The sequence below is a fragment of the Gracilinanus agilis genome, chromosome 4 (genome assembly GCF_016433145.1).
Source record: "Gracilinanus agilis isolate LMUSP501 chromosome 4, AgileGrace, whole genome shotgun sequence".
In the NCBI taxonomy this organism is placed as follows: Eukaryota; Metazoa; Chordata; class Mammalia; order Didelphimorphia; family Didelphidae; genus Gracilinanus; species Gracilinanus agilis.
In genome coordinates, this window is record NC_058133.1 from 136,951,816 (window position 1) to 136,967,381 (window position 15,566).

The 15,566-nt window shown below is 34.4% G+C and overlaps 1 protein-coding gene across 1 annotated transcript in view; it reads right to left on the minus strand.

Moving 5' to 3' along the window:
• Window positions 1–15,566, minus strand: part of LOC123247970 (serine/threonine-protein kinase MRCK alpha-like) — a 426,637-nt gene that overhangs the window by 25,212 nt on the left and 385,859 nt on the right. Inside the window, exons 26-29 of the mRNA XM_044677091.1 lie at window positions 7,263–7,368; window positions 5,286–5,422; window positions 4,400–4,539; window positions 1,697–1,778 (exon numbers count right to left, since the gene is read on the minus strand). Coding sequence (XP_044533026.1) covers window positions 1,697–1,778; window positions 4,400–4,539; window positions 5,286–5,422; window positions 7,263–7,368 — 465 coding nt within the window. The remainder of the gene's footprint in view (window positions 1–1,696; window positions 1,779–4,399; window positions 4,540–5,285; window positions 5,423–7,262; window positions 7,369–15,566) is intronic.

Below are 15,566 nucleotides of genomic sequence, written 5' to 3' on the forward strand. Positions count from 1 at the left end.
ATGTTCACTTTATTTTTTATTCTCATCCCACTACTTAATAAACTCTAGTGGTTCCCTCTTGCTGCCAAGATCCAATACAAAATTTCCTGCTCAGCAGTCAAAGCCCTTTATAACCTAGCTCCCTCCAAACTTTTGACTTTTCTCATCCTTAACCCTCTTCATGTACTCAATCCAGTGCCACTGACCTCCTGATTATGCCATGAACAAGACACTCTATCCCTCTGCTTGGGCATCTTCTCTGGCTATCTTTCATACCTGGCATATTCTCCTTCCTCTGCTCTGGCTACAGACTTCGCTAATTTCCTTTAAGTCCCAAATAAAATTTTGCCTTTTCCTAAAAGCCTTTCTTCTGTTAATCACTTCCTATTTATCTTTGCTTGCACTGTATATTTGTTTGCATGCTATCTCAGACGCCACTAGTTTGTAAGCTCTTTGGGGGCAGGGCCTATCTTTTGTATCTCTAGCTCTTAGCACTGTGCCTGGCACATATTAAGCACTTATTGATTGATACTATTAGAAGGCATGATCTTAAGGTCTTTTTATCATTCTAGTTACTCTCCTCAGGACATTCTCTGATTTATTAACATCCTTTATAAAGCGTGGTGACCAGAAATGAACACAATACTCTAAAATTGGTTTGATGATGGCAGAACCCTCACTTGCCTAGACTTAGATTCAGTGCCTTTCTTAATGAAATCTGAGATCGCGTCTATTTTGGTTACATATCATACCACTGAATCATATTGATTTTGGGGCCCATTAAGACTTTCAAATTATTTTCAGACATGTCACAATCTATTCTACATAATCAAACACCTCTCTATATTTTTACCCTGGAAAAAATATATTCCCCTTTCTCACTTTTGACTTGGGATCCTTCTTTCTCATTGGTGACTTCTTCCTGAAAATTGCATTTTGAGTAAAGGCCAAAATAAGCCTTTCATTCCCCTTCAAGCTCTGCTTCTCACTGTCTGGATTTTACCACTACAACTCCACATGAGATTTCCATATCCTGCTCCCAATTTTCTGTTTCCTTTAATATACTGACTTCCTTCATTAGAATATAAGCTCCTTGAGGACAGGGATTATATTTCTTTTCTACTTGTTCTAAAGCAGTTGTCTTTAATACATGGAAAAGAAAAAGTATTTGTTGACTTATTTATTGACATCAGTATATGAGGAACTGCATTACTGAACCAAATTTAAAGAATACTACATTTTAGAATTCTGGTAGGAATTAAGTCAAGCTCACTAGCCGTAGTTTTCAAAGTCCATTTTCTTTCTTTTTATGAAGATGTTTGCCATTTTTCAATCCTAATATAGCTCACTGATTCTTGTGACTTTTCATTTTGATGTTGGTTCAGAAATTGTACCTGTCACTATTTTCAGTCCCCTATGATATAATTCTTGCTTAAACTAATCAAATATAGCTAGTCCCTCTTACTACCTTCCTGTTTATCATGGTTACTAACTCTCTATCATTCATTTTTGTTTTGTCCTTCCCAGTCCAAAGATCACACTATTTAGAAGTTGAAAACAGAAGCAAAATAGGAGTTGGGTATCTCAGCCTTCTCTTATATGCAATACTGTAACTTCATCTCTGTATTCTGGAAGCTTACAATCTAGACATAGACATAATATATGTTCAGGTGAAATATTTAGATATCAGTGAGCATATCCTTGTACATACACTTACTCTAAAGATACAAGGGATATCCTTTCGGCTTGCATGAATAACATCAGAAGCCAAAACTGAACTCACGGAAAACTCTTCATCCCTGAAAAGGTAAAACAGTTAAAGTTACTAGTGAGTTACTAGTTTTTCTTATTGTTTATTTTATTTTTAAATTTATTTATTGTTTATTCATATCTAAACAAATACCTAGATAAGTGCAAGTAGTAGTTTCAAAACTGAATTGTATGATGAAAAGAAATACTCAAATATGATTTTAAAACAATTTTTATTTTTTCTAATTAAACTGGTAGGTAGTAGGCAAAATATTTTGTTAAGTAGTGCAATATTACCCTGAACTGGAAATAACTATTAGCTTTGAAGACATAGATTTCATAAGAAAGGCAATAATAATTCCTCACCAGAGAACCTGCAAAGCTAAAAGTTTTATTTGCTTAACTTTTCTCATAGAATTCATCCTTTAAATAAAAAACAAAACACTTTTTCCATTATTAAAGAAAAATCCCACTGTCCTTTAAATACCTTTTAGATGGTCCAAATAGATAGGAAAGCCAGACTGTATGTTATGAACTAAAATTACTTAAAATGTAAGACTGAAATAATCTCTTAGTGAGATTTTACTGAATTTTTGGCTACATTTCTTCAGGATGAAATCTTTTTATGATAATCTTTAAGACATGACAGAATGTCTTTTCCTTTTTTTTTTGGAAATGCTTTATTTTTAAAGAGACAAAAGCCATTTTTGCTCTTCTTAAAAATATTGTTAGCAATGATTTTTTTTTAGTGAGAGTAATGTGCCTGAATAGGCTCCATTATTTTAAAACACATTTTTATTGATATATAGGAATCTTTTCCACATCATGATTTCCCTCATCTTGGTTTTGACATTTTGCTGGTTGGTATAAGAAACTAAACAGGAATTTTTTGAGAGTTTTAATAGAAGCTACAAGCAACAAGTGATGGCCATCAGACGACAGGAAAAATTAAGAAACTCAGAAATGTATAAAATAAATGTATAGCATTGTATAATATCAGCATATTTTATCTTTTAATACCATAAATATACATGACCACTTTTTTAAAGTTAAAATAAATAAAAAGTTATGGTTTTCAAAAAGAATATGAAAGCCAGTAGACAACACACAAAGTGTAGAAATGTAGAGCTATCTTAAAAAGTTTAGCAACTCACAAATGCATTTATTGTAAACACTTCATAAGAGAAAAAAATTCATACTTTTTCTCTAGCACAAAGGGAGGGACAAAAAATTTGTGCAGATTTTCCAGATTGTGGGGGCACTGTGCTCTTAAACTCTAATCCCTGTAATGCAAGATTATTCCGAGTATCTCACCCATTGCCCGTGAGCTATTTCATATAACAAGCAATGTGTGGTATTTTTTTTTTAAAAGAAATAAAGAGAAGAAAAAAAAATCAGTAAAACTGATCAATACATTGAAAAAAGTCTGAAAATAAATGCCATATTCCATAGTCCTCTGTAGAGGAATAAAGTAGGAGTACCTTTTCATATCTTTTCTTTTGGGCCATAATTGTTTTATGAAATTTGGAAACATTTACTTTTGATTCTTCAATGATTTTTTAAATTTACATTGTTGTAGTCATGCATATTGTTTTCATGGCTCCTCTTATTTCAATCTGTATCAACTGATGTGAATCTTTTCATTCTTCACTGTATTCATTAGATTAGCTATTTCTTACAGCAAAATATTACAACTCATTCCTGTACCATGATTTAGCCATTGCTAGTCTATGAGCATCTGCTTTATTTCAAAGTCTCTATTACCACAAAAAATGCTGCCATAAAAATCTTGCTATTTTTAGGGTTTTTCATCTTATCAATGGCTCCCTTGGGTTATATGCCTAGTAATAGAATCTCTGGATCAAAGGGTATAGACATTTCAGCCACTTAATTTGTCTCATACCAAATTATTATCATAATAGTTCTACTAAGTTCACAGCTCCTCTGTCAGTCAATAAGCATTTATTAAGTTCCTATTCTATGCCACTCATTGTGCTAAGTGCTAGTGATAGATAAAAAAGCAAATAAATAACAGTTTCTGCCTTCAAGGAGCTCATAGTCTAATGAAGGAGATAACCTGTAAACAACAATGTATAAAAAAGATATATAAAGGATAAACTAGACATAATCAAAAGAGGGAAGCATCAATGGAGACCAGGAAAGGCTTGATGTAAAAGGGAGGATTTTAGCTGGGATTTGAAGGAACTAAGGAGGTGAAGAAGAGGAAAGAGCTAAGCTCCAGTCACCAGGAACAGACAGTGAGAATGACCAGAGTCTGGAGATGGATTTTTCTCTCTAAGGAATAGCAGAGGCCAGCATCACTGGACTGCAGAGTATGTGAAAAGGAGTATAAGAAGACTAGAAAGGTAGGATGGGACTTCGACCATAATTGAGATGATGAAGGGTTTGAATGCTAAAGAAGATTTTATATTTGATTTTGAAAGTGAGAGAGCCTTTTGTTTTTCCAAATAAGTATTATTTTATCAGGTTCTATAACGTAATACATATTTAGTTAGTATTTATAATTAAAAACATAAACAAATAGAAATGATCAATGAGTCTTATTAAGTATATCTTGTATTACTATTTTCTTGTGATGAAAAACACTTTCACCTTCTGTTAGGGGTATTTGTTAAAGGGTCAATATGCCTTATTACACTTCCCAACTTACCGCATATCAATGACTTGACTGACGATGACACTGGGTTGGGACGCTTTTCCTTCAGCTATGTCATAAAGGAAGAGTTTGAAATCACAAACCACAGCCAAAGCTCGCTGCCAGCCTTTCTTCACTCCAGCTGGTTTAGGGATCTTTAAATTTGATTAAAAAAAAAAAAAAGAAAATAAAAATGTCAAACACAGATTCATCAAGTGCATATGTAAAGATAATCAAAATTCAGTATCACCTTTCATTGTTCCTAGGATGTGGAATTTAAAATGTGCTGACAGAATTTTACTGGGGTGCCTCTTTTCCTGCCCAACTCTGCCCTGCCAACTGCAGCAGTCTTTTTCTCCTTACCCCATCACAGGTCTTCTTTTCTCCAGTTCCCAGATCCACACTCTGTAGTGGCAAAACACTTTTTCTAGGTAGCTGACTTTCAATAGAGAAGAAACTCTGAGGTGTCTTCATGGTATACATTCTCTTACTAGAGGTCAATTCACCAATCCCTGTCTGGGGCGTATATTCTTCCCACAGCCATCCTTGAGGAAAGCCCTGGCCTACCCCTTCATATTTACTGCCCCAGGTGAATATATGGCTAGTTGTAGTTTTGCCTTTTTTCATATTTGCAACACAAACACAGAAAAGACTAAAACAATGAAAAGAACAAGTTATTTAAATATTGAATGAGCCATGTTAGGCATCAGGTATTCAACAACATCACTTTTCTCTTTCATATTTCTCCTCTGAAAAGAAAACACAGAAACTCAAATGCCAGTTTGGGTCACCTGATAACCCTGAAAAGTACTGAGCAAAAATAGGTAGAATGTGACTTAAATTTTAATCAATAATTAAAAAGCATATTGTAACATGTTTCCCCCAAGCCAATGGCACTTACCCTCACATGGCCTTCATATGCTGTTCCAACTCCTTTTTGTGGGTCTATACCCAGAGGGGCTTTTGTTTGTTCAGGAGGAATTGGGCAAAATGCTGGAGCTTTGTCTGCACAGGTAACATGACACGAGAATCCACAAACTTATTAAAAGAAAAAAAAGAAAAGCAAAATGATTTCTGTGATAATTCATTTATTAATTTAACCAGCAAATATTTATAACATTCCTAGTATGTAAACAATACTGTCCTAAGTACATTGCTCATTTCTGTTTTTAGCTTGATCGTTTTAAATAACTGGTTAATTAATGGTTTTCTGAAAATGATATATTTACTTATTAATAAGGATTTCAATGTAACTTATTAGAAGTGGACAACAATATTCCTAATAATATTTATTACACATCTTGTTAAAGTGATTACAAACATATTTTACAAAGCTAAAATCTAAAATGACTCTCATATGTCATATAAATCTCAGATTTATATGACCTATTCATAACTTGATGCATGTAGAGAAAAAATACTCTATTTCTACATAGGAATGCCACTGTCATAGAAATGTGTATGGCAAAAATGAATTTAACTTCAAAATCAGTGATGCAATTTTCACAATTGGAACATGAGTTTCTGAAGCAACATTCTCTTAGTAATTAATTTAGAAATAAAGAAAGGAAATACACAGCAAATCTAGTTTGTGTTCCATTAATTGTTCATTCTTCTTTTGTTTTTAATTTTAAATAGGTCTTCCCATCTTGCCAAGGCTAGATATTTAGGGCCTACTCATAGCCCCAATCCTACTCCTGAAGAGAACAGTCTTAATCTGTTTTTTTTTCCAAGTTGGGCAGGTTTGCCCCTTCCTGGTCAATCTGGTGACTTTCTGGCTCCTGGAGGCTCATCACATCAATGCTCAACTTAGTGCTGATATTTATTGCATATATGCAATCAGAATGGTATAATGTGGCTTATAACTCATGAGCTCAAGAAGACTGCCACCAAACTCAGACTCTCAGCAATGAGAATCACAGAGGCATGTACTACCACATCTGGCTTATTCATTCTAAATAGATAATTTCTAACCTGGCAGCATAATTTTCAATAATATACAATGCATACAAACTGTAACAGAATGAGCATACAGTAGGTTCTTAATGCTTAACTGACTGAATACTATAAGTGAAAACTTAGGTCATAATATATCTGAAATAGAATAGTTTAAAATGTCAATTAGTAACAATTATTATAGCTGTTAAGATATGTCTATCATCAATGTGTAGGTAACATTTAAAAAAAGAAAATATTTTAAAGAGTTGCCTATGAAATAAATGTACTTTACAATGTTACAAAATAATTATTTTTCTTCTGCTAAATTCCATTATAATTTCAGAGGTATTCATAAGGGGAAAAAACTGACCCTAAGACAAATAAATTTTATCTAATCCCAAAGTGTTATTCAATGGACTTTCATAAGCAAAATGTTTCTAACAAAATCATTTATAAAAATGTAATTTATGGCACAGTGAAAAACACAGTCCATCTGAACATATATTATACCATGTCCTTTTAACACTAGTTAATCTAAAAAAATTAAATATAGGTCAAGTTAAATTCGAAAGGAGTATTAAAGAGATTAAAAGAAAGCTTTTGTTTTTTCCTATGCCACAAAGGCATGTGGCTCCCATACTATTATTTTTCCCACTGGTGTTAAAACAGAGGAAGTTAAACATAACTCTTAAAAAAAAAGAATTTTTAGTTATCAAGAATTATCTTTCTATTTCCCTAAGTAACAAATAGGTTAAAACAGATGTTTATTCAGCAAATTAAGATAATTGCTTCCAAAATTTATGAATTACAAAAAAATGAAATAAATGATTTAAGCAAAAATCTTATCTTTAGCATTTTAGCAGAATAAAATTATTTGAAGAATAACGCTCAACATAAAATATGAATCTAAATTCCCATTTTCCTTTCTCTTCATTCTTACCTTCGCAAGCACAGCCTTGTCTTATCAAACCAACCATCAGAGATGTGCACTGATTACATTTTGTAGGAGTGTTAAACGATTTTACTACTAACTGGTGAGCCTTTGGCTGAAAACAAATGGAAAAAAGAGCATATGTTGATAGTTAATTTGTGATAAAGTAATTGCATCATTTTTTAGATTGTCATCTTAAATAGAGATAAAATGTGTTTCTTTATTTCCTTAGCATACTCACCTACATTTTCTATTTTTTAGTTATTTCTTTATTGGTTACAAAAGGTAGTAAGGTACAGTGGACAGAAAGCTGGTTTAGGTATATGGAAGACTTGAGTTCAAGTCCTGCTTCAAATACATATTTAAATCACTTAACTTCCAAGTTCACTAAGCAATTCTCCAAGAAAAGTTGCAGAAAAGGTGTTAATCTCAAAGAATTGGAAATTGAGGGGATATCCATCAATTGGGGAATGGCTGAACAAATTGCAGTACATGTTGGTGATAGAATACTATTGTGCTAAAAGAAATAAGAAGGATGATTTCAGAAAAAGCTGGAAAGATCTATGTGAACTAATTCAGAGTGAAATAAATAGAACAGGAAGAACATTGTATACAGTAACAGCAATATTGTGGGATGATCAACTGTGAAAGATTTAGCTACTCTCAGCAATACAGTGATCTGGGACAATTCTGAAGGACTTATGACAAAGAATGTTATCAATCCTCCAGAGAAAGAACCATTGGGGTCATATGCAGATCAAAGCATACTATCCTTCACTTTAGTTTACTTACAGTTTTATTTTAGGGTTTGGGTTTTAAATGAGTATCCTCTTATAACAATTACCAATATGGAAGAATATGGAAGCATGTTTTTTATAATACTTGTATAATCCAGATCAAATTGCTTACCATCTCTGAGGAGACAATTTAGATCTTATAATTCCACAAAATGTATGCTGAAAATTGTTATTACATTTGCTAGGAAAATAAATTATCTTTGAGTTAAAAATAAAATAAAAGGTGCTAACCTACATTGACAGTGAGAATTTCCTCATGTGGAAGTTCCTTATGTCAATGAAATCACAGGTCCAGACCCTATCCCTATAATATTCTATAACTTCATATATTATTCATAGCATACCAGAAAAGTTCCTTAAGAAAACAGCAATATTTATGAATTCTTCTTTAACTTAATCTTGGAAAGGAAAGCAAATTAAGAAAGTTCAAATATTTTAGACTAATTCTGACAATTACAAAGGATGATTTCTATGAGTTAAATGTTCAGTTTATTATTAGCTATTTACAGGTTAAGTTTTGGTCATGTTCTTAGGTTTCTGAAGTGTTCATTCCTTCCAACAATGTTGTGGAGGATGGAGTGCACATATTATTCATCCCATTTTAGCAAGAGGGGATCTGAAGCTTGAAACATTGAACAACTCAACTGGGATTAATTGGCCACTCAGTATCAGCTAGGATTCATATCCAAGCCTCTCCAGAGTACAAGTTCAGTGCTATCACATCTTTCGTATCTTTGCTCTTCTATTCTTTTCTCAGGGTTGACTTTAAAAACCTATCTTTTACATATGTTTATATATTTGTAATTTTTTTGACAGAAAAACCAAACCAGAAGCTAGTTTCAGGGGCAAAGTTAAAAAACACTTTCAAATTTTAACTTGTATAGTAAAATGACTATATTTTATAGTACCAAGATCAAATAACATGTTTCTTAAGTTTATAGGCAGTGATATATGAGGCAGGTGAAATTTGCATACTTATTAAATTAAAAATTAATTGCAGTTTACCTTTTTTTAAACTAGAAATAGGGTAGCTAAAAAGTCTCTAATGTCTCCATTAATTTGTCTATATAGTAATAGTCAAGGCAGATTTTACAACTGAATTAGTCCTCCATTCTTTCCAAAACTAACTAAACACCATCATTTTTGAGGAAAAGATTAAGAATAGATTTGGGGATTTTGATTTTTCTTCTATGTAGTATAATAGCCTTTCCAACCAACAGACAGTTTTATCTATATAATTGACTAGATAAGACCTGAGAAAGATTATTTAGAGAAATAAAAGAGGATTCTCGTTTTTATCTCAGCACAATTCTTAGACTTATCAAAACAAGAAAGGAATAATAATACTGAAAATTTAAAAATTAAGGCCATAAAGCAAATTCTAGTCCCCTTCTCTTTTACATATTATTCTTTACCATTAAAGGAAGTAAAAAGTAAGGAAGATGTAATGTTCCTCTTTTTTTTCCCCCACAGAGATTTTAATCTTGAGGTAGATAATAAATTCAGAAAAGTTTTGGGGGGTGAAAGAGAAAGGCATAAATATTTATATAGTGTCAATTATGTGTCAGGCACTGTGCTAAACTCCACTCCCTGACCCCCAAACAGATTATTCTCCTATTTGAGCTTCACAAAAACCCTGTTGTGCTATTATTATCCTGTTTTATAGATGAGTAAAAACTAAGGCAAGCAGCAATTAAATGACTTGCCCTGGGTCACACAACTATTAAGTGTCTGGGGCCAGATTTGAGTTCAGTTCTTCCTGACTCCAGAGCTGGTGCTCTGTGTAGTGTGCCAATAGCCGCATCCATGAGAGGCACTAGCTTTTTGCCATTCACTCATTATACTGAAAATTGCACATGATGGAACTAAAGACATCCTTAAGCCTGCCTGGCCAAGTTGCTCATTTTAGAAACAACGAAGCTGAAAAGAGAGAGGGTTTGAGAAAGCTCAGTGATGAAGTGATAGGACAGAGCCTACAATTTCTTTTTTCTGACTTTCAGATTGGTGCCCTTTCTAAACAAATATCTGGGCCAAAGTCTGAAATGAGTTTTTAACTTGTTATTCCTAAGAATTAGTGGAAAGGACATCAGGATATGTTATGCTTTTAAGCTAAAGTGGAAATGTTAGAGACTTCCGGGTTAAGATGGCTGCAGAGTAGAAGCAGCTGCTTAATCTCTCTTAATCCACATAAATATGACTCCTCAAAAGGACACAAAAACCAAATCCATATGAATGAAGGGACCCCACAACAGGGTGCAGCATTGAAGGTACGTGGGATTTGGGCATTTCCATGCCATAAGGGGGTGAAACAGCTCTCACTAAAAGGCGAGCTGAGCAACCCCCTCCCCCAACCCACCCCACCTCCAGTGGCCAAAGCCAGCCACAAGAGTTAGAGCAAGTTTGGGGCACCCATTAAGTCCTTGGCAGCTACCTGGGGTCACCAGGGCCTGCTCCTGAGAGCAGCAAGACTTAAGACCCCAAGAGGCTAAAGAACGCAGACTTTCAGCATAGACCCTGGGTGCAGACCTTGGGTGGGGACCCAGTGCAGAGAGGTACCTGACTGTGGAAGCAGCCCCCTGAGACTCTTAAAGGAGCCTCGGGTGGAGGAGCAAGCAAGGGGACCACCAGGAGGCCTGACCCTGAGAACAGTTAGACTTGAGACCCCAGGAGCCTAAAGAGCGCAGTTGTGGGCACAAGGATAAAGCTGAGAGGGGCAGCACTGCACTGTGACTCAGGCAAAAACTGCTCCACAGCTCAATAGTCAGATAGCCTGCCTGCCTCACCCAGACTTCTGACTGAGAAAGACAAACAGCATAATAATAATGGCAAGCCATGCTCAAGAACCTCCAAAGAGAAAGATCAAGAAGAAAGCTTTAACACTCAATAACTTTTACATAGAAAAAATCCAGATAACAGAGCAGACAGCAAACAAGAAATCAAATCCAAACCTTCCCAAAAAAATGAAAATTGGTCACAAGCTCTTGAAGAGTTCAAATCTGAGATCATAAGATGGAAGAGATTTGGCAAGAAAAGTAGGAAATAGCTCAAAAGGAAATTAACAGTTTAAAAGACAGAAACTCCAAATTGGAGAAAAATGTCCCCAAATCAAAAGAATTGACAAGCAAATTGGAGACCAAAATTAAACAGCTGGAAAACAGGATAGACCAAACCGAAAAGGAAAATCAAAAGATTATAGCAGAAAACCAGTCTCTAAAGACCAGAATTGGGCAAGTAGAAGCCAATGATCTCGCAAGACAGCAAGAACTAATAAAGTCAAGTCAAAAGAATGACAAAATAGAAGGAAACATGAAATATCTTACTGAGATGATGACAGATCAAGAAAATAGGTCTAGAAGAAACAATTTGAGAATCATTGGTCTTCCTGAAAAATCAGAAATTAATAGAAATTTGGACACCATATTAAAAGAAATTTTTCAAGAAATAAAAATTCCATTTAAAAATCACCCTAGACAATATAAAATACTTGAGAATCTATCTGCCAAGACAAACACAGGAATCATATGGACACAACTACAAAACCCTTTCCACACAATTAAAACTAGAGCTAAACAACTGGAAAAACATTGAGGGCTCATGGGTAGGATGAGCTGACATAATAAAAATGACCATCCTACCCAAATGAATTTACCTATTTAGTGCTACACCTATCAAACTACCAAAAAACTTTTTTACTGAATTAGAAGAAACTATATCAAAGTTCATTTGGAAGAACAAAAGACCAAGGATATCAAGGGAAATAATGAAAAAAAACATGAAAGAAGGTGGTCTAGCAGTACCAGACCTTAAACTGTATTATAAAGCAGTAGTTATCAAAACAATATGGTATTGGTTAAGAGACAGAAGGGAGGATTAGTGTAATACATTAAGGGTAAGAGACCTCAGCAAGACAGTCTTTGATAAACCCAAAGAACCCAGCTTTGGGGACAAAAATCCACTATTTGACAAAAACTGCTGGGAAAATTGGAAAAGAATATGGGAGAGATTGGGCCTAGATCAACATCTCACACTGTATACCAAGATAAACTCAGAATAGGTGAATGACTTGAATATAAAGAAGGAAACTATAGGTAAATTGGGTGAGCACAGAATAGTATACATGTCAGATCTATGGGTAGGGAAAGATTTTAAAACTAAGCAAGAGTTAGAAAAAAAATCACAAAATGTAAAATAAATAATTTTGACTACATTAAACTAAAAGGTTTTTTACAGGCAAAACCAATGCTACCAAAATTAGAAGGGAAGCAACAAATTGGGAAAAATTTTTGATATAAAAAACTCAGAAAAAGGGCTAATTACTCAAATATACAAGGAGCTAAATCAATTGTACAAAAAAATCAAGCCATCCCCCAATCGATAAATAGGCAAGGGACATGAATAGGCAATTTTCAGATAAAGAAATCAAAACTATCAATAAGCACACGAGAAAGTGTTCTAAATTTCTAATAATTAGAGAAATGCAAATCAAAACAACTCTGAGGTATCACCTCACACCTAACAGATTGTCTAAAATGACAACAGGGGAGAGTAATGAATGTTGGAGGGGATGTGGCCAAATTGGGACATTAATGCATTGCTGGTGGAGTTGTGAACTGATCCAACCATTCTGGATTGCAGTTTGGAACTATGCTAAAAGGGCTTTATATAACGATCTGTCTTTTGATCCAGCCATAGCACTGCTTGGATTATACCCCAAAGAGACAATAAGGAAAAAGACTTGTAGAAAAATATTTATAACTGCGCTCTTTGTGGTGGCAAAAAATTGGAAAATGAGGGAATGTCCTTAGATTGGAGAATGGCTGAACAAACTGTGGTATCTGTTGGTGATGGAATACTATTGTGCTCAAAGGAATAAAGAACTGGAGGAATTCCATGTGAACTGGAATAACCTCCAGGAATTGATGCAGAGCAAAAGGAGCAGAACCAGGAGAACATTATACACAGAGGCTGACATACTGTGGTACAATCAAACATAACGGACTTCTCTGTAAGCAGCAATGCAAGGATCCAGAGCAAGGCTGAGGGACTTATGAGAAAGAAAACTAGCCATACTCAGAGAAAGAACTGTGAGAATAGAAACACAGAAGAAAAATAACTGCTTGATCACATAGCCTGATAGGAATATTATTGGGGATGTAGATACTAAACGATAACTCTAGTCCAACTATAAACAATATGGAATTAGGTCTTAATCAATGACACATGTAAAACCCAGTGGATTTGTGTGTCAGCTAAGGTGGGGGGCTAGGGGGGTATGAGGAGAGGGAAAGAACATGAAATATTAACCATGGGAAAATATTCAAAACCAAAAAATAAATAAATAAAAGTGTGTTAAGGATCTTGCAGCTAGTCTCACATGGAATTTTAAGGGTTGTAAATGGTATTTTCTGCTGTTGATTGGATTCTGACATTAATACTATTACTGACTTAAACACTAAAAAAATAGATAAAAGATTCAAAAAGTGAAAATGATGTTATATCAATAATATAATTTTAGATATTGTCTGGTTAATATCACATTAAAATATTTCATTTTTATCCTTCATATCAGATACATTATAATTGTTTGCAAATTATTAAGTTAAAAAACTTGCTTAAAATTAAATTAGGCTCCTTCAACTGTCTAAAAATTTTCTATGCATGTTTAAAGTGAATTTATAGATGTATCAGAAGTTTTAAAACTTAAAAAGGATCAATTAATCTGTCAAAGGAAAATTATTTTCACTTCTGTGAATGAGAGGCAATGTGCTTTTGAAAAAAAAGTGGTAAAAAATGTGAATAGGATTAAATTACAGTAATTTTGCATAGTGCCCAAGAAATTGCCTCATATATGTAATGTTTTTAGGTCTACTTAAGTAGATCTCAAATTCAGAATGCTATGGATAGGTGGGTGAGGAAAATCCATAATATTTTGGCAGAGTACACTTAAGAGGCAAGTGACTAACTGAATAATGCATTTATAATTATTAATGTTGTTGGAAAAGACACATTCCTCTATTCATTAAAAAAAAAAAAACAAACAAACTCTTACCTTCTGTCTTAGAATCAATACTGTGGTTCCAAGGCAGAAGAGCAATAAGGGCTAAGCAATGAGATTAAGCCCAACAATATACAGCTAGGAAATGTCTGAGGCCAAATTTGAAACCAGGAACTCCCATCTCTAGGCCTAGCTCTCAATCTACTAAGTCACTTAGCTTCTCCTTCTCCATTCATTTTATTGAGCCTAATAGTAGATGACATGACACAATGAAAGATTTTGATTGTTATCAATTATTCTACATAATACAGAATTCTATATTCTATAGATATAACTTGTCTAATTTTTATACACATTTAAAGTAGGTGCTATAGAAAAATACATACTAATTATTCAAGTTCCTTATTTTCTTCCTTTTGGTCATAAAATCATCTTTTATACTTCTGCCAAATGGTGAATAGGAACCAAAAAGTGAAAATAGGCTAACTTGTCTACGCTCAGTGGATTCTTTAAATGATGATAGTAGAGTATATTAGAACTAGGATAATTTAGGTTTGGAGATTACACAGCACATTAGTACTAATGAGAAGTAGTTTTCTGAATTCAAGAAGGTCCAAAAGAAGAATTCTTTTTCTATTCTACCTACTCTTGGGCTTTAAGGAATTATAGTAAAGCTAAAAACATTCAGTAGAACGTCTGAGGGTAAGGAATCACTCCTCATTCCCTCTTTTTTTTTTTTTTAACATTTATTAATAATCATTTTTAACATGATTACATGTTTCATGCTCCTATTTTCCCCTTCACCCCCCGCACTCCCACCACCCATGGCCGACGCCCTTTTCCACTGGTTTTGTCATGTGTCCTTGATCAAGACCAATTTCCCAATTGTTGGTGGTTGCATTGGTGTGGTAGTTTCGAGTCCACACCCTCAATCATGTCCGCCCCGACCCATGCGTTCAAGCAGTTGCTTTTCTTATATGTTTCCTCTCCTGCAGTCCTTCCTCTGAATGTGGGTAGCATTCTTTACCATAAATCCCTCAGAATTGTCCTGGGTCATTGCATTGCTGCTGGTACAGAAGCCCATTACATTCAATTTTACCACAGTATATCAGTCTCTGTGTACAATGTTCTTTTGGCTCTGCTCCTTTCGCTCTGCATCAGATCCCGGAGGTCTCTCCAGTTCGCCTGGAACTCCTCCAGTTTATTATTCTTTTTAGCACAATAGTATTCCATCACCCGCATATACCACAGTTTGTTCAGCCATTCCCCAATTGAAGGACATACCCTCCTTTTCCAGTTTTTTGCCACCACAAAAAGCGCAGCTATAAATATTTTTGTACATGTCTGTTTATCTATGATCTCTTTGGGATACAAACCCAACAATGGTATGGCTGGTTCAAAGGGCAGGCATTCTTTTATAGCCCTTTGAGCATGATTCCAAATTGCCAGCCAGAATGGCTGGATCAGTTCACAACTCCACCAGCAATGCATTAATGTCCCAATTTTGCCACATCCCCTCCA